Here is a 21,204-nt window from a genome sequence, read left to right as displayed (position 1 = left end):
GTGTCCCCCTCCCCCCCCCCAGTTTTTTCTGTACGCTCCCTGGGCCTTCACATCTCTAGTCACAGGTCACCATAGTTATCCTTAAACCACCATTCTGTTATCAAGCTCACCATGAGGAGGGAGGAGCCAGGTGTATACATGAGTCTGGCACAAATTGTCTTTGTGCTTTTTAAAATGTAAACTGGGTGTCTGAATTCAGTCCAAGAGATTTTACACTATGGATCCCTAGGAAGATCTTACAGCAGTTGAAATCCCTATAGCATTCCCAAGTAGAACTGAAAGATTTTTCTGTTTTATTAAGCATATTTAGAAAATAGACTAATACCAATAAGCAATATAATAATAAGTGTTTCCTTAAAAAGTATTATGTTTGAAGATAGGATTGCAAAACAAGATATATTCTTTTGACAAGTTGATAGTTTTGTGACTCCTTCATTTTGCACACTATGAAGTTGGCTTAACTATTTTTTTCTTGAAATGGACTTGGATTTCTCATCATTGTTGTGCTATCTGTCTGCAATTGCATGTATTATATTATCTCCTGGGATTATTTTGAAAGTCAGCCTACATACACCACTGGTTTGCCTCTTGTATATTAGTTTTTTCTTCTTCTCTGTATTGTCCACAGTCTGCAGTGACTGTTCAAGTGACAAGAAGAGCTCTCTGTGGGGTATCTTGTGGTCAGTAACTTGAAAGAGTTTAGGCTGTGGGCTTCAATGAGATCACCTTAATCTCAGAAATAGTTGAGTTGCCTGCAGGTTTTTTTGTTTTATTGCTTCCTCTTTGGAATTTAACTATGCCAGAATGTTGACCAAAGTATTGCATACTATTTTGCAAACCAGATGATGCGTGCTTTATGTTCACGTTGCGGATAAAAAATCTGCATAATTGTATCCTTTTGATCCTGATATATCTAAAATCATCTGTTTTCTATATCATATTCTTTTTAGCCTGCTGAGTATGCCACAGTTATTTCTTAGAATGTCTGGAGGGGAAGAGGTCACCCAGTTTTATTACAACCACATGTAAAAAGTGCATTGCAGCAGTTTCATCTAATAAAATTAAGTATTTACGTAGCACATTTTAAGAGTTCAAAGAATCTCCCATACATTAACTCAGTAAAGTTACTTATGTTTTATATAGGGCTTTTGTAAATAAGTATTTTGTGTCATGATTTCAGAGCTTTACTGATGATTTTTTAATGAAATGAAAATAATAATTGTGAAAGTGATTGTCCTCTATTTAACAGCCTTTCCATGACAAGAACAAACAAAACTTAATTTTTTTTTATTTATGTTAAACATAACGATTCTATAGCAAATCTCCGAAAGTGATCCTGATTTACAAAGACTGTGGATGCAAGACATCCATACATATGTGCGCATCTTTCTCCATATTTTCCCCAAAAACTGTTCCCTGTTTTAGTTTTTTTCTTTGTGTGAACTGTCAATACAACAGACTGGTTTTAGGCAAGATGATCTTCTGACATTACAGTTCTTAATAAATATACAATCAAGTGTCAGGAGATCCTTGCTGCTGCCTTCATGGATTTGAAGACGGATTTTGATATCCTACCTTATGCTTGATTATGGCAGAAGCGAAAACTAAAATCTATTGATGAGACTGTTGGCTTTGATTGAGAATCCTACTGCACAAGTCCACCATTGGTTAGATGGACAACTTTCCAACATAATTTCTCTGTAGCAGGGAGCTCATCAGGGGTGTTTGCTGGCATCTTTATTGTTTAATTTCTATATCAACAATATGATTTCTGCTGTCTCTTCCCAGGACTATGTGGGAGTCCAGTGGCAGCCTTAAGACCAACACACTTTTATTCAAAGTGTGAACTTTCCTGTGCAGGCACACCTCAGACAAAGTGAAATGAAATTTACCAGTCCATACATATAAGACAGAGGTTGAACAGCAAATTAGCATACAAGCAACACGGCTGCCCACCTGGAACTATCTGCCCAGGACTGTTAATTCTCCATCCATTGCTAACTTTAAAGTTCCTATCCTACTTTTTGCTGATGATGTGGTTCTCCTATTAAGAACAATATCAGGACTGTCCTCTCTGATAGAGGCTTTTGTCTCTTATTGTCTGGGAGATGCCTGAGAGTTAATGGTCAAAAATTGAAGATCTTTTTTTTTAAGTGGGGGGGGGGAATGCATGTACACCACAGGTGGAAAATTCACGGTAATGATAGTGAGGTCCCCTACTTGAAATACTTAGGGGGCTGGTAGGTTTGACCAGAGAGTTGCTTGGTCAGTGCAAGCTGCTCATATTAAAGGATTGGCTACAGTGGCATCAAATATGATCTGTCTTTTAAAAAATTCTTCTGGAGCTCAGTACATCTCAGCCACCACCAGACTGTTTAACGTCAAGGTGGTTGTGCACAGTTTATATGAGGCTCGTATCTGGATTGACAAAATAAGGGACTCTTATGTTTCCCACTGAGATAAACCTTCTCAGACTGGCAGTGGCTCTCCAGGGTCTCAAGCTGAGGTTTTTCACACCTATTTGCCTGGACCCTTTTTTGGAGATGCCAGGGATTGAACCTGGGACCTTCTGCTTCCCAAGCTGATGCTCTACCACTGAGCCATGTAAGCCGAAATGCCCTCAAAACGAGGTTGGGGAATTAGTTAGGTGGGCATCTGGCTCACTAGGAATCTTTTTACCAATATATACCAGGCTCAATAAAAGGATTCTAATTTAATAAAACCAATTGTAATTTATTTAGAATAATATAGTTCTTTCATACAAGATAAAAATACAATACAATCACACATTCACACAGTCCTAAGAAATACAGATAGATTGATAGGGGAACATATAAGGGTAGACAGACAGGGCGATATTACCTCTCGTAGTCTTCAAGGAAGGCTCTGGTGGCGACAATTGAGGGAATGGGGAAAGGACCCGAAACTGATCAGGAATCGGGGATGGATCTATGCAGCGGAAGGTGGGTTACTGATAGAAGCACACCTGTGGGTAGCTAGTCCACAGGTTATAAGGACTCTCTTGAGCCCTCAGGGGATGGGAGGTATCAGGGAGGAGAAAGGGGAGGCTCTGTGATGACCATGAAGGCTGGACATTAGCAGAGCCAATGGCGAGTCCCTTGGTGACACCTAATTGGGTGTTTGCTTTTGACCAATGAACTTCGCCTTAGTCCTGTGAACCTGGAAATTTCCAGGTTGCAACATGGCCTGAGGCGGCTCCAAGGTGTTAGACTGGGAGAAGAATGGGAATGGCTAGATACTTAAGGTTAAATGGGCTTATCTGGGAAGGTGACAATAGGGAATCAAATATTGACCTAGGTATCACCCGGGTTAGACAAAAGACTTGGTTGAGACAGGAGATGTTCTTCCTCTTTTCCCATCATCTTCTGGGCAGGGGCCTTTATCTAGGGCTTTGCCAGACAATCAGGAACATCAGTTGAGCTGTTAATCTATTCATGGGGCAGATGGGTTGCTTGCGAACCAAGGGTGACACAGGGTGTGTACGTGAGCTTCCCACTAAGAAGGAATGGAGTCCAGCCTGGCAGGGTATGCTTGGATAAGCTTATGCAAAAGCTGAAGCAGATGCTGGAGATGGAATCAGGAAAGCAAGATGGATTCTGGTGGTGTTAGCCCTTGGTTCATGGAAACAGGCTGGAAACTGTTTGCTTGTACAGTTCATGGTGGCATGGCTTCCTTTACTGCAGCGGCCAAGACTGGGCACACAAGGAGCAGAATGCTGCTGCAAAGCTGAGGCTTATAGTATCCACATAAGCCTTAGAAACTGTAAGCAAAGTCCACTTCTTAGAGCAGATGTGTGAGAGTCAAACTCCAGGCACCCTGGCAACCATACTGGTGATCACAATGTCCATATGTATGAAAAGTAGGGGGCTCTCCTTACAGCCACCGTCCCTTCCTAACAGTACAATCCGTAGAGTGTGATGTGCTTCTTCTACTCAATTTATTCTTCTTCTACATGGAGAGTTTTCTGATTACTGCTCATATTTGACTATACCTTGATATAGGTGTGTCTTTATGTTGGCACACCTTAATGCCCTACCATTTGAGTTTTGCCAGGGTGGTATCTTAAGACACCATACTCTGATAGAGTATGTGATTGTGGTTCAGGTAGGATAGACAATCTGTAATATGTGACTTTTGAATGTTGTTACTTTTCTGAGTCTAGAAATCTTCCTTGGCTCAAAAACATTGATCATTGTTAGACCTATCACTCTTATAGCTGCAGAATTTGTTGCATCTGTGATAGATTTTCGCAGCCTTTGAAATGGGGTCTAACTTTTCCTAGATTTTAGTAATCTTCTTAAAACTAAAAGAAGCAGTATGAGGTGGATAGAATATGATATTGGTATGCATGTAGGATGAGTTGCTAAAAACTGTTTCTTTGATGTTGTCTTGTACAAGTCATCCTGGCAAAGTCTGTAGAGAACTTTGATGTGTGCTTGAATCTGGTGCATAACCAAATGAGGAATTTTATCATGATTGCTGTTTTATTCCTGTGTAGGAATTGTGTATTGGCAGAATTTCTACTTGGCATCTGGCAATATGGCTGCTTAATGCATCAAGTGTGCATTTCAGGAAAAGAAAACCAGTCAGACTAATTCCTTCCAAATATTTGCAGCTATTTTAAAACTAAGATAGTGAGGCTGTAGGTTGAGCAAATATGTTCTTGCTTGAAAGGGTTGTAAGACTGCTTCATGTTACCAGTGCTACTTTTAACTCAAGCCACATTCACTGCCTAGACCAGTGTTTCCCAAAGTGGGCGATATTGCCCCCTGGGGGGTGCTGGAACGATCCAGGGGGGCAGTAGTAGCTTTGGGTGCAATTGGGGGGTGCTGAATAAAAATAAGGGGGCAGTGGAAGCATAAAGGGAGAAGGGAAGAGAAGAGTGGGAGGTGTCAAAACATCATATTTCTGGGAGGGCTCCAGAATTTCTAATTTAGAGAAAAATTCCAATTAACAAAAATAGAGGGCTCCTTTTTGTCTGCTACTTAGTCAGGTCCGGCGTGTGGGAGTAGGCCAAGTAGATGGCTGCCTCAGGTGCCCCCTGTTGCCTTTTGTCTCCCCATGCCCTGCTGGCCTCCATTCCCATATGCCCCACTGGCCTCCATCTCCCCGCACCTCGCCAGCTTTCCCGCACCTGCCAGCCTACGTCTCCCTGTGCTCGCTGGCATCCAATGACACTTCTTTGCGAGCGCTCAGGCTGCCCCCCCCTCTTCAAAGGGAGCCAGCTGGCTCCCTTTGAAGCAGGAGAGGGGCCGAGGAGAGTGCAAAGTACGAGCAGCCCAATAACGTCACTTCTGGTAACGTCATTGGGCTGTGCGCGCTTTGTGTGCGCAATAAGGAATAGGAGGGGCGGGGGAACAGGCTTCTGCCTAGAGGCGCCAGAACCTGTCCCGGACTTTACCTTGTTCAAGGTTCGAACAGTTTGGTTTGAAAATCACATGTTCTTTGGTTAAAACAATTTATTATAAGGTAATATATTGTAATGGTACGTTATCATTTGTCATTAAATGTTAATACACATATATCACATTTTCTCCATCCCACCCCCCCTTTTGGTGACCCCCAGCAGTGCCTTCCCCCTTAACAAACATCTCCATATTACTATTTAATTTAGTTTGTTATAACGTAATAAACTCTATCTATTAAAGAATCTTTCTCTAAAAAGCCCAAAGGTTATAATTATAATTCATCTTCATGGTATTTCTTCTTATTCGTTAACAAGTAAACGAAAAAGTTATAATCCAATAATTCTGTTTTTTTAAACTGTAATCCATATATAGTTTCTTTAAAGATTAACCATTGTCAAAGATCACCAAATGTCCTTTAACGTTCCATTGTTTTTCAATATATTTTTGAAACTTTCTCCACTCGCTTTTAAATTTCTCTAGATCTTGTTCTTTTAAGATTCATGTAAGTTTGTCCATTTCACTCCAATGCATGACTTTCAAAGTCCATTCCCACTTTTCTGGTATTTTGTCTTGTTTCCACATTTATGCATATAATGTCCGTGCAGCTGAAAGCATATACCAAATTATTGTTCTATCTTGCTTTTGAAATTTTTCCATTTGTATTTGATTCTCCATTAATTTACAGTCAGCTAATAATGCTTTCTCCTGCATTTTTTGCATAGTGGAATCTACTTTATTCTTGTATCTAGGTCTTTCACCTTTTCCTCCACCTTCTGCACTTTCTGTAGATTTCAGCCAACTGCAATGCCTGAGAAACAGTGTCTTCTGTAGGACCAGTGCGTGGGAGTAGGTGGGGTAGGCAGCCACCTAGGGTGCCACCCTGCCAGGGGGTAATGCTGGGCACTTCCTTACTCCCCCTTCCTATGTGGCATGATTGAGAGCCCGGGAAGGCACTGCTGTGCCACTGCTTTTCTTTGCAGGTCAAACTTTTTCTTTGCAGGGCAAACTTTGCCTTCCAAGGAAGCCTCTGAAGAACGCCTCATTTTACCGCTACCTGCTGCTTTTGGGTTGAAAGAGGCTGGGCGGTGGCACCTTCCCATTGTGCTAGTTGGAGCTGAAGATTTCCAGGGGGGCTCTGAGTGTTTTTTTTTTTTTCTGAAAAGGGGGCATTTGGCCAAATAACTTTGGGAACCTATTGCCTAGACACTGTCACTTTACTTTATATTGAGTAAATCTGGAGTGGTGCAATAAATGTGTGGTGAAATAATTAAACCTTTACCTATGTTATGTAAATGTTTTGTACTTTTTGAGGCATGCAGAGAAAACTTTAGGCCTGAGCTAACTGCTAATTTACTTTTCATCTTGTACCTTGTGTGAGCTGGTGGCCTGCTCCTTATCTCATCCCAGGTAGATTCTCAAGGCCAAAGTCTTAAAACAGAATGAGGTAAGCACCTATTCTAAGGTAAAAAATGAAGCCACATGCAGTAGGAATGTTTCAGAGGTGATATCTGTTTGGCAAGTGAAATAAGTGATATGCCAGGGAAAGAATCAAAAGACTTCATTGTTAAAAATGTATCTTCACTGTGGCAAGAGAGACAGTTTTGGCTAGAGAGTGATGAAGAAAAACAACAGATTTGTTTTATTTAACGAGACAGACATAACGATTACATTCTTCTCCAGTATTCTTAGAGAGTTAACAGCTAGAGTCAATGTTGTGCCTTGTATTTATGTGAACTAAATACAATCTTGTCAGTTTAAACATTTCTTCAACTATCTTTCCTTGTTTATGTAGCCCACATACACATCTGATGAAACCAGGGATGGTCTTAGTATTTCTGTGGCCCCAAGAATAATTCACGGATGGGCCCCTAGAATCACTCCAGGCAGGTTCACCACCCTCCCATAGGGGCAGGAAGAAGAAAAAAACCCAGCTGCTGAAGCCTACTTGTCCAGCCAGCTATGCACTGGTGTTTTCCTCACTGTGACTGCGATCACACATTTTCCAACTGGATTTTACTATGTGAACTGGCAAAATCCAGTTTCAAATCCAGTGCATTGAAAGTGGATTGAAACTGCATTATTTAGCATGTATGATCACAGCCTGTGTGGCTTAGGGCCATGGCAGGTGTGCTGATGCCTCATCCTCAAGCAGATTGCATGGCAAGGGGCTTGGCTATCTGGGCACCTCCTCTCTATATGGCTTGTATGGTGAAGGGCTTGGCTGGAGGGGCGTATCTTCTCCATGTGGCTAGCATGGCCAGGTGATTCCTCCCCATGCAGCTTGCATGGTGAGGGGGTTGGCCAACTGGGAGACTTCTCTCTGCAGAGCTTGGATTGACCGCTCACAGCACCTTCCCACCTCTCCGTGATTGCTTTCACCCACTGCTTCCTAAGTCTCAGGCAGCTCAGGGAATCATCCTTAGCCTTGTGATGCAGCTGCCATCACTTCAAGTTCTTGGTGGTGCGGGCTTCTAAGCAGAGCCTGCTGGCTCCAATGCCCCACCCCAGTGCAGTGTCTGAGGCAGCTACCTTAGACTGCTCCGTGATGGAGCTGAATTCTTCATCAACAGTTAAGGTACAGAATCATCTCTCTTCTCTCAAATCAGGAATCTGTCCATTCCCCATCAGCATCCAGCTAATAAAATTTTCTGCCCTTAGCTGGAGTTGGCTGATCAGAGTGTTTGGAGTAGCCTGTCACTCAAAGCTGTCCATTCTGTAAGACAGTTGTCCCCAACCTTTGCGGCACTAGGGCTGGCCCGCTCACCCCAGCCCTAGGGCTGGCAGGGTGGGGGCACCAAATTTGGCCCTGCCCCCCGCAGCTATGTAGCCCTGTTCCCCCATACCCTCATGGCCACACAGTTTTGCCATCCCATCCCCCTGCAGCCGCGTAGCCTTGCTGCCCTGCCCACCCCCTGTGGCGTCTTCTCCACTCTCCGTTTTTACGATTTTAAGGCCAGGGAAGGGGTGATGAAGCGCCACCTTCCCCAGCTCTTTAAAGGTCGACACCCCCTCCGCCGATCGGCAGGGAAAACATCCACAGCAGCAGCGGGTGACCCACTGAAGAAGCGCTGCCACCCTTGTCTTCTCTCCATTTCCTTCCCACCCCTAGGAAGGAAGTGGAGAGGAGGCAAGGGCATCAGCACTTCTTCAGTAGGTTGCTCGCTGCTGCTACAGAGGTTTTCCCCACAAATCAGGTGATTTGTGTGTGTGTGTTGGCCTTTAATGAGCTGGGGAAGGCAGCACTTCACTGCCCCTTCCCTGGCCTTAAAATAATAAAAATGGAGGGTGGAGGAGGGTTCGCGAGGGGGGGCAGGGCAGTGAGGCTGTGCAGTGTTGCGGGGGGCAGGCAGCCTGGCTGCGACCTGGTTGCTAACAGGCCGCTGACCAGTACCGGTTCATGGTCTGAGGGCTGGGGACCCCTGCTTTAGGAGATTCAATTCTTCACCTCCTGGTACTCTGATAGTGTAGCATTTTGAAGGAACTGACTCTGTAGCCAAAGTAGTGTGTAGAGACATAATATAAGAGCATTATTTCCAGAAAATACAGGAAGTAGGCAAGATAAGAAGGAAGAGAGTTCGATCAAGTCACTTAAAGGATAGCAAAGATGTGAAGAAATTGAGGAATCTATAATGCAAATAACAGGGAAGGGATTTGTCATCGCATCATCAGGCATGATACAGACCTGGCATGTCAAAGACATTCTGGAGTCTGGAGAGAGATTAACCCGAAGCTCAGTTGATCAGACTAGGAAGGTATTGTGAGGGATGCAGCTACAAAGGAATAGAGACTTCTGGAAGGCAGTTGATTCTGACTCAGCACTTTGGAATGTGAATCTATTGCTAAGGGGACAGAAACTTTGTGTGCAGTTTTTGTGCTTGTGAAACCTCAGGGAAAGCAGTAGGTAAGAGTGGTCACATAACTGTGCTTTAGCATTTGAACTGTATGGTACCAGATATTGTTATTAAAATCAAAGCCACGTCCTCCTCCTTTTGAAACATATTTATCTCCACTTCTTTTTGAAGCTGAAAATCAAAGACATTTTGTGGTTTTCTCAAGCACAATTTGCTTCAGTCCAGAGATGCAATTAAATGAAGTAATGGGTTTATTAAACATACAGATATTCCTGTTAAATTCAGTGATGAGGAGATTTATATACTTATATTTATATCCCATCCATACCTGTGCTTCTTCTAACTCCAGGCTCTTAAATGGTGTTAATTTGTTAGTCAGAGCTCTTAAATTAATTTCCTAAACATTCCTTCTTTGGTTATTGCATAGATTAAGTAGTTGCTTCACCATGGCATTATCCTCTGCTATTAAGATGGTTTGAAAGTTCTACAGAGCTAAAAGGAAGAGGCCAACATGACATTAAGACACACATACTGCCAAATGTTCAAATGTTACCATAGTAATATGGGATGTAATAGCAGAAAAGTCACTTATGAAAGACTCCTGAGTAAATGTAACAGCCATAGAATAAGAATATGCATTTTCTCATGCAGGGGTGGCCAACGGTAGCTCTCCAGATGTTTTTTGCCTACAACTCCCATCAGCCCCAGCCATTGGCCACACCTGTTATCATGGATTAGAAACCAATAAAGGAAGGATTTAGGAAGAATAATTGGACAGCTGTAATAATGGAGGAATGCTATGGGATACCCCAATTATCTGTCTTATTTATTTTGTTCATTTATTTACAAAATTTATATCCCAATTTTCTTTGCCATTATGGCTACTGGGATGACTAACAAATAAAAACAAAGCATTATAAAAACAAATTCTGAAATCAGTTAAAACCAACACTAAAGTCCACAAGGACACAAAAATAGCAATTAAAACACAGTGGTAAGATGGAAGGGTCATTGAGTGAACACCAGATGAAAGATCAAAGTCTTCATCCACTGGCAGAAGGCAATGATAGATGACAGATCAGTAGTCCTGGGAAGGGGATTCCATAAATTTTGTGCAATGACTGAGCAGGCCCTGTCTTGGGTTGCAACCTGTCAAACCTTAAAAGATAAAGGTTCCCAAAGTATGGCCTCAGAAGAAGACCAGACTGGTGTGTATGTTCATATGGAAGCAGGTGGTCTTTAAGGTATGCGAGATCCAAACTGTATAGGCCTTTAAAGGGAACAATTACATTTCATAAATGATCTGGAACTGGTGAACACTGAAGTGTTTGTAGATGGTACTAAATTGTTCAGGATAGTAAAACCAAAGTTTTAAGAGAATCTGTCTGAATTGGGTGAATGGGCCTGCAATATTCTTTCAATGCCAATTGTTTCTTCTTCATTACCAGTTCACAATTGGTATGGCCTTCCCAAGGGGTAATGGGGCATTGTAATACTTCCATAGTCAGCAGAGAATTACCAGATGCAATGTTCTTCCTTATTTGCCTCTTATTTGTCCACACAGGCTTCCTCACAAGCACAGTTCCTTTCACCTGCCTGTGCCCTTCTGAGCTCCAGGGGCTGAGCAGTGCTTCTGCATTGGGCAGTTCCACCAGGCCTGTTCATGTTTGGTAGCCTTATCTTGCTCCAGGCCCCAACTCCTCCTTCAGGTTTCTCTTTCTTCCTTGTTTGTACCTCCTCAGCTTTGCATTCCTGACCCCCCCTCCCCCAGTCTCTTCAGACCTTGTCCCTTTTCTCCCTAGGGCTCTGCTCATGCTGATCAAGTCCAGCAACCCCCTCTCTCTTTTCAGATCTTTATTGCTCTCTTAACTTTTCCTTTCCTTGTTCCACTCCAACTGAGTTTGCATAGGCTGCTACTGTCTTTTTGTGACGCACCTCACTCTGTCCTGAAGCACCTTCTGACTTTTGCCTTGTAACTGGAGCCTCTTCTAGCCCCCACACATGGGTACAGCTTTAATCCCTGACCTGGATAGCGCAGCCTAGTCTGATCTTGTCAGATCTCAGAAGCTAAGCAGGGTCCTGCCCTCCCCCTCAAGCAGGCTTAGAGTGGGTTACATTGTACCAGAAGAAGAGTAAAACAGTTGTACATAAATTCTGTAAATACAGTCCAGTAGTACAATTTCCAACTAGAGCTTTAAGCATTCATTGTGTCTCCTGATAATCCAGGGATATTGAACTCATTTGTTAGGAGGGCCAGATCTGACACAAATGGGATTTTGTGGGGCCAGGCCATGTGTGTCATAAAATGTAATGTGAGGCAGCGGAGATATAAGTTTTATAAAGGACATAGACAAACATAATTAAATATATTATTTTTAAACTTAAAATATAAATGTGCTTAAAACTCTTGCAATGTTTTGTTAAAGATGGAAAGGTGGAGGAATAGTGGGATTTGCAATGCAATTTTTTAAATAAAACATCAAGAAAAAAAACACAAGGATCACACCAGAAACTAAAAATATAAAATGCTCTGAGCTTGGGAAAACAATGAAATGGCATTGCAGCTTCTCTCCCTACCCCCTGCCCCGATCTACCCAGATTGGCAACATCTCTCCAGTCTAATATCCCGCTTTGGCTGTGCATTCCCAGGTTAGAGTACTCACTAGGTCAGGTCCATTCAGCAGATACAAGTTGGTTCAAAGCATCAACCCTTTATTTGCAAGGACACAATTCCAGGAAGCATGCTTCAGCTGGCTATAGGAACACTGAAAGTGAAACTTATCTCCACTTCATTGAAATGCATTGCAGCACAGAAAAAGTTACAAGGAAAACATGGAATGGATTTTCCATTAAGGTCTCTGGGCCCTATCTATCTGGGCACAGAGTCCTTTATGGAAAATCCTTTCTATGTTTTCCTTGCAGCTTTGCTTCCTACTGCAAGACAACGCAGAAGGAGCTGGGAACTTCAGCAGCCTTGGAGCATCAAACAGTGAGGGAGGGGGGAGAAAATTGCCATGGGTCTGATTAAAGCTCTGGATAGGCAGGTTCTGACCCATGGGCCGGACATTTGACACCCTTGTGATAATCACTGAGTGATTACAGCCAGCTCTATATATGTGACTTGCACATATGGTTGAATCCCACGTTTTAGAAATTAAGTTTGGGATTTAAGGCAAGGATTTAAGGCCTTGGGTGCAGAACAGTGCTTCTGGGGGCATAATCTTGCTATCCCCCCCAAGGCTGCAAGAGAAGTGCAAAAACAAGAACATTTAGCTCTGTGGGCACAAGTCCTTCTGACTATGGACACAGTTGTCTGCAGAAGCTATTGGGTGGATCCAGCCATCCTTAAGTAGCCATTTTCCAGTCTAAGGAAACTTCCTCCAATGGAAGAGCCACTTAATTCAGAGGAATCCTTAGATTGGAAGGAGGTGTAAAATATGAGCCATAAGGAAAGTGTATAAGTAATTAAATAAACTTTACTTGATGGAGTGGTAGGATAGGGGGAGGATCCACCCCATTATTTCAGCTTGGTAAAGCAACGCGGCTGAATGAGTGTTTTAAATGTGAATGTGGTCAAACAACTAAATAGCCTGTATTATGAAAAAAAAATCTTTGTGAAGTAAGTGCTTTGTCATGTTATTTCTTGGTTTGTTTTTGTTGCTGCAGTGCTCGGAAGTAAGTCTTGACAGCTGTCTGTGTACTGTATTCTCCTCCCCCCCCCCCTTGGGGACATCTGCCACTCACTGATGATGACTTTCAAATAGTCTGCTTATTATAAATTGCTGACTGCTGTACATTTTTAGAATGCTAATTGAGAAAAAATTAGATTAGAACTCTTCAAGAGCTTTTGTAGTTTGAAAAGTGACTGTATAAAAGTCTATTATTACTCTAGATAATGAGCATTTTCTTTCAATTTGATTGGCCCCCATTCATTGGCCAATTACCTTTACTTCTGTAACCACTAAAAGGAATGCTTTTGCTCTTTTGAATAGATCATTAAAATTGCGAGAGAAGACTGGGTGTGAAACTGATGTCCATTCTAGAAAGCTCTTTGTCAGCCTCTGATTCCTAGCAAAATTAGACATCTTCATCATTGCTTAATATCTTTTTTGTTCTGTCATTTACTTTCCAATTTAATTGTGTGTGAATAAGTGAGGTTTACTTTCCAATTTAATTGCATGTTCTTTCTGAAGAACAATGAAATTCATACTGTCAGTGTGAATTCTTCAAAATGCTTACTGTATATCAGAATGAATAATGCTATTTCAGAACTGGGGCCAATTCATGTGTACAAATTAGTGAGACAGATGTTAATGCTTTTTTCCTCAATTGGCAGAGGTTGCACCGCTGAGGACAAGGGGAAAAGGAGTAGAAACCTGATGGCCACAGACTGGTATGCATGAGTTAAATGGGGAAAGGGATGAGTGGCCTAAGGGGAACTGCCTGAAATGTGGGAACATATTTTCATAGCCAAGGGAAAAGAGCTGCCTGGGCAGGACATTAAATGGGCAACAATGAAAGAAATGGGACTGGACTAGTACAGTTATACAGTATGGTTATACAGAATTACACAGAAGAAATTAGCTTGGAGAAACGTCGACTGCGGGGTGACATGATAGTGGTTTACAAGATAATGCATGGGATGGAGAAAGTAGAGAAAGAAGTACTTTTCTCCCTTTCTCACAATACAAGAACTCGTGGGCATTCGATGAAATTGCTGAGCAGACAGGTTAAAACGGATAAAAGGAAGTACTTCTTCACCCAAAGGGTGATTAACATGTGGAATTCACTGCCACAGGAGGTGGTGGCGGCCACAAGAATAGCCACCTTCAAGAAGGGTTTAGATAAAAATATGGAGCACAGGTCCATCAGTGGCTATTAGCCACAGTGTATGTGTGTATATAAATTTTTTTGCCACTGTGTGACACAGAGTGTTGGATTTGATGGGCCGTTGGCCTGATCCAACATGGCTTCTCTTATGTTCTTATGTTCTAAATAGAATCACAGAAGAAAAAGCCCTCCCATGTATCAGCTAGAAGAAAATTTGCTTCTGTGTTACAGGGTCCCTATGCTTAATCCTAAACCATGCAACCACTTTACAGAATTTAGGTATGTTAGTAATTGCATTGCATGAATTTAGGCTCATTGGACTTTATGTAATTTGTTTACTATGTCCACATAAGGATGACTAGTGGACCCATGCACAGGATAAATACATGCACAGGAAGGGGAGGTGTGATCGTAGTCTTCCCATATGTATGTGTAACATGTAGGAGTTAATCTGAATAGAATCTACTGCTTGAATTATTTTAACAAAAACTGTTCAGAATAAGACAAAACAGTTGTATTTTTAAAAAGCCTGATTTGTAATGATCTTCATCCTCTGTTAAAAGTTCTAAATTGCTGGAGGGGGGAGTCCACTGCTTCCTGAAGGGTCTGGTATGATCCTAAGTATATTTTAGTGTACTTCCATGCATCAGTGGTGAACTCAGTGGGTAAAAGATTAATCCAAATAATAAAACTAAGGCATGGGCTATTTTGCCAGCTGACTGCAGTGAATCTAAATGAAAAGAAACTTCTATATAGTCTGCAATTGTTCAGGTTCCATGGAATGTTGTTAAAAGGAACATTTCAATGCATATTCCCAGTTTTCAGTAGTCACTGGCATTTGTAACTGCAGATACAGTCAATGAAATTTCGATATCTTTGGCTGTCTTACTATTCCTTGTGTTGGTGGGTGGCCTGGCTTAAGAATCAAACTGAACACTAAATGAAATGCACAAAAAGAACTCTCACAGAAGGAACTGATAAAAGCATAGTGGGAGGTAATGCAAAGAACATTACATACATTGTCCCTTTTTTCCTGGCACAAAAAGTGTCCTGAAGAAAGCTGTGTTTAATATTCTGATTGTTAGGATATAGATCACAGGCTGTCATATATCAAGTTGGAAGCCTTCACACATGACACACACAAATGCATGAACAGTTTTTTTAAAAAATCTAGGACTTGAAATGACTCCCAAATTAGCATTTATATTTTAAGATTTTTAAACATGGAGCAGTATAGTTCAGTATTATAAAATCCCTTAACATGGAAATTTCGTGTTTTGTGGCCCCAAATTAGGAGTCTGCAGTGGGAGGGCACAGTTCATTTGTTGGGTTTTCTCCAGTGCTTAGTACAAAGCAACTTGATTTTTAATCTTTCCTTGTCCTCGTAGTTCATGAAGCTTCCCACTTCTTTGGTAGGTTGGTTCTTCATGATAAATGTTCTGATTAAAAATAAAGCAAAAAGTAGCATTGAACACTCTTTGTGACATCCTTCTCCCATATACCATACTTGCCTGGGTGCTTATGAAGACTGTTATAAAATGCCGTACTATTGTGCCAGAAATCCAATACACAAATAACTTGAAGTTACAAAGTTTGCTATAATATTATTTCTTATACTTGACTGATTTCTTTGCTCTGTATATTGTCATTGTCTCTATCTGTATTCTGTCATAATATATGTTACCTTTTATTAATTAAATACATAGCTATTGCAACAAAATATTTCTGTCTGTAATAATGATATTGTCCTGCCCTGAACAGCCCTGGATAGCCTGATTGTCTCTGATCTGGGAAGGGAAGCAGGGTTGGTGCTGGTCACTATTTGGATGGAAGCCCCCAAGTTATATCAGCATCACTGTATGGAGGCAGGCAATAACAAACCATCTCTGAATATGATGATGATGATATTGGATTTATATCCTGCCCTCCATTCCAAATCTCAGAGTCTCAGAGCGGCTCACAATCTCCTTTATCTTCCTCCCCCACAACAGACACCCTGCCGTAGCAGAACTCTCACAGCAGCTGCCCTTTCAAAGACAACCTCTGTCAGAGCTATGGCTGACCCAAGGCCATTCCAGCAGGTGCAAGTGGAGGAGTGGGGAATCAAACCCGGTTCTCCCAGATAAGAGTTCACGCACTTAACCACTACACCAAACTGGCTCTCTTTTAAAAACATATGAGGACATAAATCATATCTCTCCTTTTAAACCATATGAGGCATAAGTCAGCTGTAACTTGATGGCAAAAAAGAAAATGAAATTACAATATAACTCCAATATAAAATAAGCAAGAGTTACAGACACGATTACGCTTTTTTTTTTAGTCTAACTAAGTATTTTAATACTCTGCCAATCTCCAGATGAGGGCTGGGGATCACTCAGAATTACAACTGCTTTCTAGATGGCAGAGATCAGCTAACCTGGAGAAAATGGTGGACTCTGTTTTATTTCTGTATTCAACAAAAGGAGTCCATTGGTGAATAAATAAGTTTCTTTGAAAATTCTTGTTTCATCACAGAAATCTTATTCACTAATATGATGTGTCAGTTTACAGATCTAGACATCTGTATTTGGCATTGTGTGCTGTTTCCAATTTGGAACAATATCATTCTAGCTATACCTACTAAAAGTGATACTAAATGCCACAGATTTTTTGATAGTTGGATTGTATTATACCCCAAATAAAGGTAAAAGTAGTTCCCTGTGCAAGCAGTGTTTCCGACCCTGGGGTGACATTGCTTTCACAGTGTAAAGGTAGTTCCCTGTGCAAGCAGCAGTTGTTCCAACCCTTTAATCATTCTAGTTGCCCTTTTCTGGACTTTCTCCAATGCTATAATATCCTTTTTGAGGTGCGGTGACCAGAATTGCACACAGTATTCCAAATGAGACCGCACCATCGATTTATACAGGGGCATTATGATACTGGCTGATTTGTTTTCAATTCCCTTCCTAATAATTCCCAGCATGGTGTTGGCCTTTTTTATTGCACTCGCACACTGTCTTGACATTGTCAGTGAGTTATCTACCACGACCCCAAGATCTCTCTCTTGGTCAGTCTCTGCCAGTTCACACCCCATCAACTTGTATTTGTAGCTGGAATTCTTGGCCCTAATGTGCATTACTTTGCACTTGGCCACATTGAACCTCATCTGCCACGTTGACGCCCACTCATCCAGCCTCAACAGATCCCTTTGGAATTCCTCACAATCCTCTCTGGTTCTCACCACCCTGAACAATTTAGTGTCATCTGCAAACTTGGCCACTTCACTGCTTACTCCCAACTCCAGGTCATTAATGAACAAGTTAAAGAGCATGGGACTCAGTACTTGGCCCTGTGGCACCCCACTGCTTACCGTCCTCCACTGCAAAGACTGCCCATTTATACTCACTCTCGGCTTCCTATTAATTAGCCAGTTTTTGATCCACAAGTCAAGTCTCTCTCAGATTGTACTCAATCTCCAGATGAAGGCTGGGGTTCACTCAGAATTACAACTGCTTTCTAGATGGCAGAGATCAGCTACCCTGGAGAAAATGATGGAGTCTGTTTCATTATAACCTGCTGAGGTGGCCCCCTGACCCCATGACAGCCAATGTGATGTAGCAGTTAGTGCTTCAGAGCAGGGTCTGGCAGACCCAGGTTTCTTGCTTTGGAAGCTGATTGGGTGATTTTGGACCACTCACAGACTTTCAGTCTAACCTACCTCACAGGGTTGTTGTACAGATCAAAAGGGAGAGAGGTGAATGATGTAAGCTGCTTTTGTCCCCACAGTTTCTGTGTGACCATCATCATGTCCCCCTGCACCCCCCCCCAATTATTCTTCCTTATCTCCATTATGAGCTTGTTTCAGGGTTTTGAGCCACCACAGGCACAGGGACACATACACACATGTGGGAGTGGGGAGCTATCATCTGTTTCAGTTGCGGGGTGGGTGGGAAGACAGCAATGGTGGGGGAGGGTGAGTGAATGCCAAGAGTTCAGGGTGGGAAGACAGCAAGGGGAGGGGATGAATGAAGGCCAAGTGGGGAGTGGGAAGACAGCAAAGTGTGGGGGTGAGTGAATGTCACAGGTGGGGGGAGTAGTGGAGTGTCAAGGTTGTGGGGGTAGTTGAGAGGAAGAGGTGGTTGGGGGGTGGGTGGGAAGACACCAAGGGGGGGAGTGAATGCCTTTACTTGGGTGGATTGGTGGGAAGACAGAAGGGCTGGAGGGCACTTGCCCATAGCCTCTTTCTAGAGCCTGTTGTATTTTTCTTCACAATGGGCCTTATTCCTAGTACAAATATAATGCAGTTTTATTCACAGATCCATTCTCAGTGTAGGGTTGGCTGTTATTCCTAGTGTCACTTTTATTCAAGGTCAAATGGTTTTGAACTTCCTGTTACCTCCTAGTCTCATGTATTATCTTTACTGTGGGAGCTTACCTTTTGTTTTGGATGCACAGCTGGCTGACCAAAGGCAAATTTTAGGTTGCTATGTAACAGAATAGGCAAAGATCACACCTTTACAGCTTGTTTAATTAACACTTAGTTCCTTTTTGTTTTCTCTGAGTCATAATTAGGATTTTATCTGCTTAGTGTTTTTTTACACCACCACCAAAAGATTTAAAGCAAGGTGAATAGAAAGGAAACTGCCGGGGTAGAGTTATAAAGCAACTCAATTTGTCTGAGATCTCCGTTCAAATAGTGAACAGTTTGCATTCTTAAAGTATTTACATTTAGTTAGTGATCTAACTAGCTTAATTGGGAAATGTTTTCTCCATACTGGATGCAGATCACAGAAAAACTTTAGCAAGGGTATCTTATTTGAAAGCCAAAAGAAAAAGGAAAAGTATAGTATTTAAACTTAGGGAGAAACTTTCTATGGGAAATTAAACCCCTCTTTCAAAACTTCAGGTATTATTTGGTATCAGTTCTCTTGGAGAAAAACAGTTCATCCATTTGAGCCTGCTTGTGTTTGACTAAATTGTTACTTGTGACTGATATCAGTTGTATAAGTAACATATAGAAATAGACTAATCTGGTAGTAAATTAAGCAGTATGTTAATCCCTTCTCTTTCTATGGACCACAGAAGAAAGGGGCTAGAGAAAATACAGTGAACAAGAAGCACACTGGATACCAGGTTATTGTGAACTACACATCATGAATGTCATTATTTCGCACCACTTGCTTTAGATTGAAGTTACTTGTGGAATTCTCTGTTGCATCAACAGCCCTCTGCAGGCAAAATGCAAAACTTAAGGTGCAAAGAAATTAGACTACAATTCCATATTTTCTAAGAAACTTGGAAGAAGTTAGCATGGTTTTTAAAAACTATCAAATTGCATAGGATGACATGCATAACTAAGATTATAATTATTGTATGATTATTTTTATATTTTCAGGTCTATTTCCTGCTATTCTGAATCTTGCTAGTAATGCTCATATCAGCACCAATGCTACCTGTGGTGAAAAGGGCCCTGAAATGTTTTGTAAACTTGTGGAACATGTTCCAGGTCGACCTCTACGCAATGCACAGTGTCGGATCTGTGACCATAACAGTGCAAATCCCAAAGGCAAGTTTTATTTTATTTCATGTTATTAAAATAGTTATACCCTATTTTTCTCAAATTTCAAGGGTGCTTCACATTAAGTGTGCAATATGTTTTTAGGCTGCTTCATGATATGGAGCTTGAAAATGGTTTTTCTACATACACATCATAATACAACTGTAAGGGCTACCTGCAAAGTTAAAGGGAGGGAAATTACACCAAAAGTGAAATTACACCAAGATCTCATTGTGATCGCTGGGGTCTAACAAAATAATTTTCTTCAGTCCTAATGATCTCAATGTGATTTAATTATGGATAATTTTGTTTGATTGCACCTATGATAGGTCTGCTACTTTTACTGTCTCTGAGTGAATTTTTTGTGGGATATTTTTTTTTCATATTTGTGCATTGTAAGAAAGCTGTATGGCACACAGCTTGAACATAAAAAGTTAAGGAAACAACTGGGATTATTTGGTTTTGTGTGTGTATATTTTTCCAACAGAGCAACATCCTATCTCAAATGCTATAGATGGCACCAATAACTGGTGGCAAAGTCCCAGTATTCAAAATGGAAGAGAATACCATTGGGTGACCATTACTTTGGATCTGAGACAGGTAAGTACTAGCAAATGAATAAAAAGTATGTCGCTTTAAGATATTTATTTTAATTTTGAAATATTTTAACTCACTTTTTGGTCACATGACCTCCTCCTCCCCCCGTAGCTTCTAATAGTAATTTTAAACAAATTAATGCATCAAGCTTTGCAATTAAATAAGTAAAAGAGAAAAGAACAAATGCCAGATATGTTAGTCAACATTTGGTTTATATAAACAAGAAAGGAACCGAGCTCATCAGTCTTGGCAAAGAATCAATGTTTATATTTGAACATAAGTCAACATTCCACTTGGAACACAAGTCTATGAAAACAAGATTGTCTTCTAAAGGCTAAAATGGAAGTGCAAAGCTTACATTATGGGGGATTAGTGTTTTGTATTGTTGATGCCACTACTGAGAAAAGCCCTGTCTTGAGTTATCACCCCCTAAACGTCTTGTAGTGGTAAAGCATGAAGCAGAGCTTTTCCAGATAACAGGATGTGGACTGTTAGTCCCCACTTCTTCAGAGGATAAAGGTAATGATCTGACCATAACAAAACAAGTTTCTCCACTCTCTCAATTTACTCTCTGGAATAAAATACCAAATCAAGAATATATTCTACTGAATATGTTGGGCCAGATAAAGTTTGAGAGAGAACAATGTTTGGCATAGTAACCAACAGTGCCATCATAAGGAGAGTTGCTACATTTCTGTGTTCATGGAAATCAATGGGATTAGAAGCATATAGGGTGTTTTCGCACTTACGTTTTACTGGCGCGAAGACCCTCCTCACGCCGGCGGATCTGCAGTGATTTCGCACTAGAAGCGCCGGCGCAGCCCATTGCGCCGGCTACTTCCGTCGCTAAGCCAGCGCAAACGGAAACCGCCAAGAAGCAGGAAAACGTTTGCGCTGGCTTAGCGACGGAAGTAGCCGGCTCTTTGGGCTGCGCCGGCGCTTCTAGTGCGAAATCACT

The 21,204-nt window shown here is 41.6% G+C and overlaps 1 protein-coding gene across 1 annotated transcript in view; it reads left to right on the top strand.

Annotated features, from left to right (window-relative positions):
- LAMA1 (laminin subunit alpha 1) overlaps nucleotides 1–21,204 on the top strand; it is a 167,779-nt gene that overhangs the window by 8,481 nt on the left and 138,094 nt on the right. The window contains exons 2-3 of the mRNA XM_060243976.1: nucleotides 19,488–19,658; nucleotides 20,137–20,249. Coding sequence (XP_060099959.1) covers nucleotides 19,488–19,658; nucleotides 20,137–20,249 — 284 coding nt within the window. The remainder of the gene's footprint in view (nucleotides 1–19,487; nucleotides 19,659–20,136; nucleotides 20,250–21,204) is intronic.

Source organism: Heteronotia binoei, chromosome 7, assembly GCF_032191835.1.
Source record: "Heteronotia binoei isolate CCM8104 ecotype False Entrance Well chromosome 7, APGP_CSIRO_Hbin_v1, whole genome shotgun sequence".
In the NCBI taxonomy this organism is placed as follows: domain Eukaryota; kingdom Metazoa; phylum Chordata; class Lepidosauria; order Squamata; family Gekkonidae; genus Heteronotia; species Heteronotia binoei.
The sequence above is the reverse complement of the archived record's forward strand: the minus strand, read 5'-3'. Positions and strand labels throughout refer to the sequence as shown.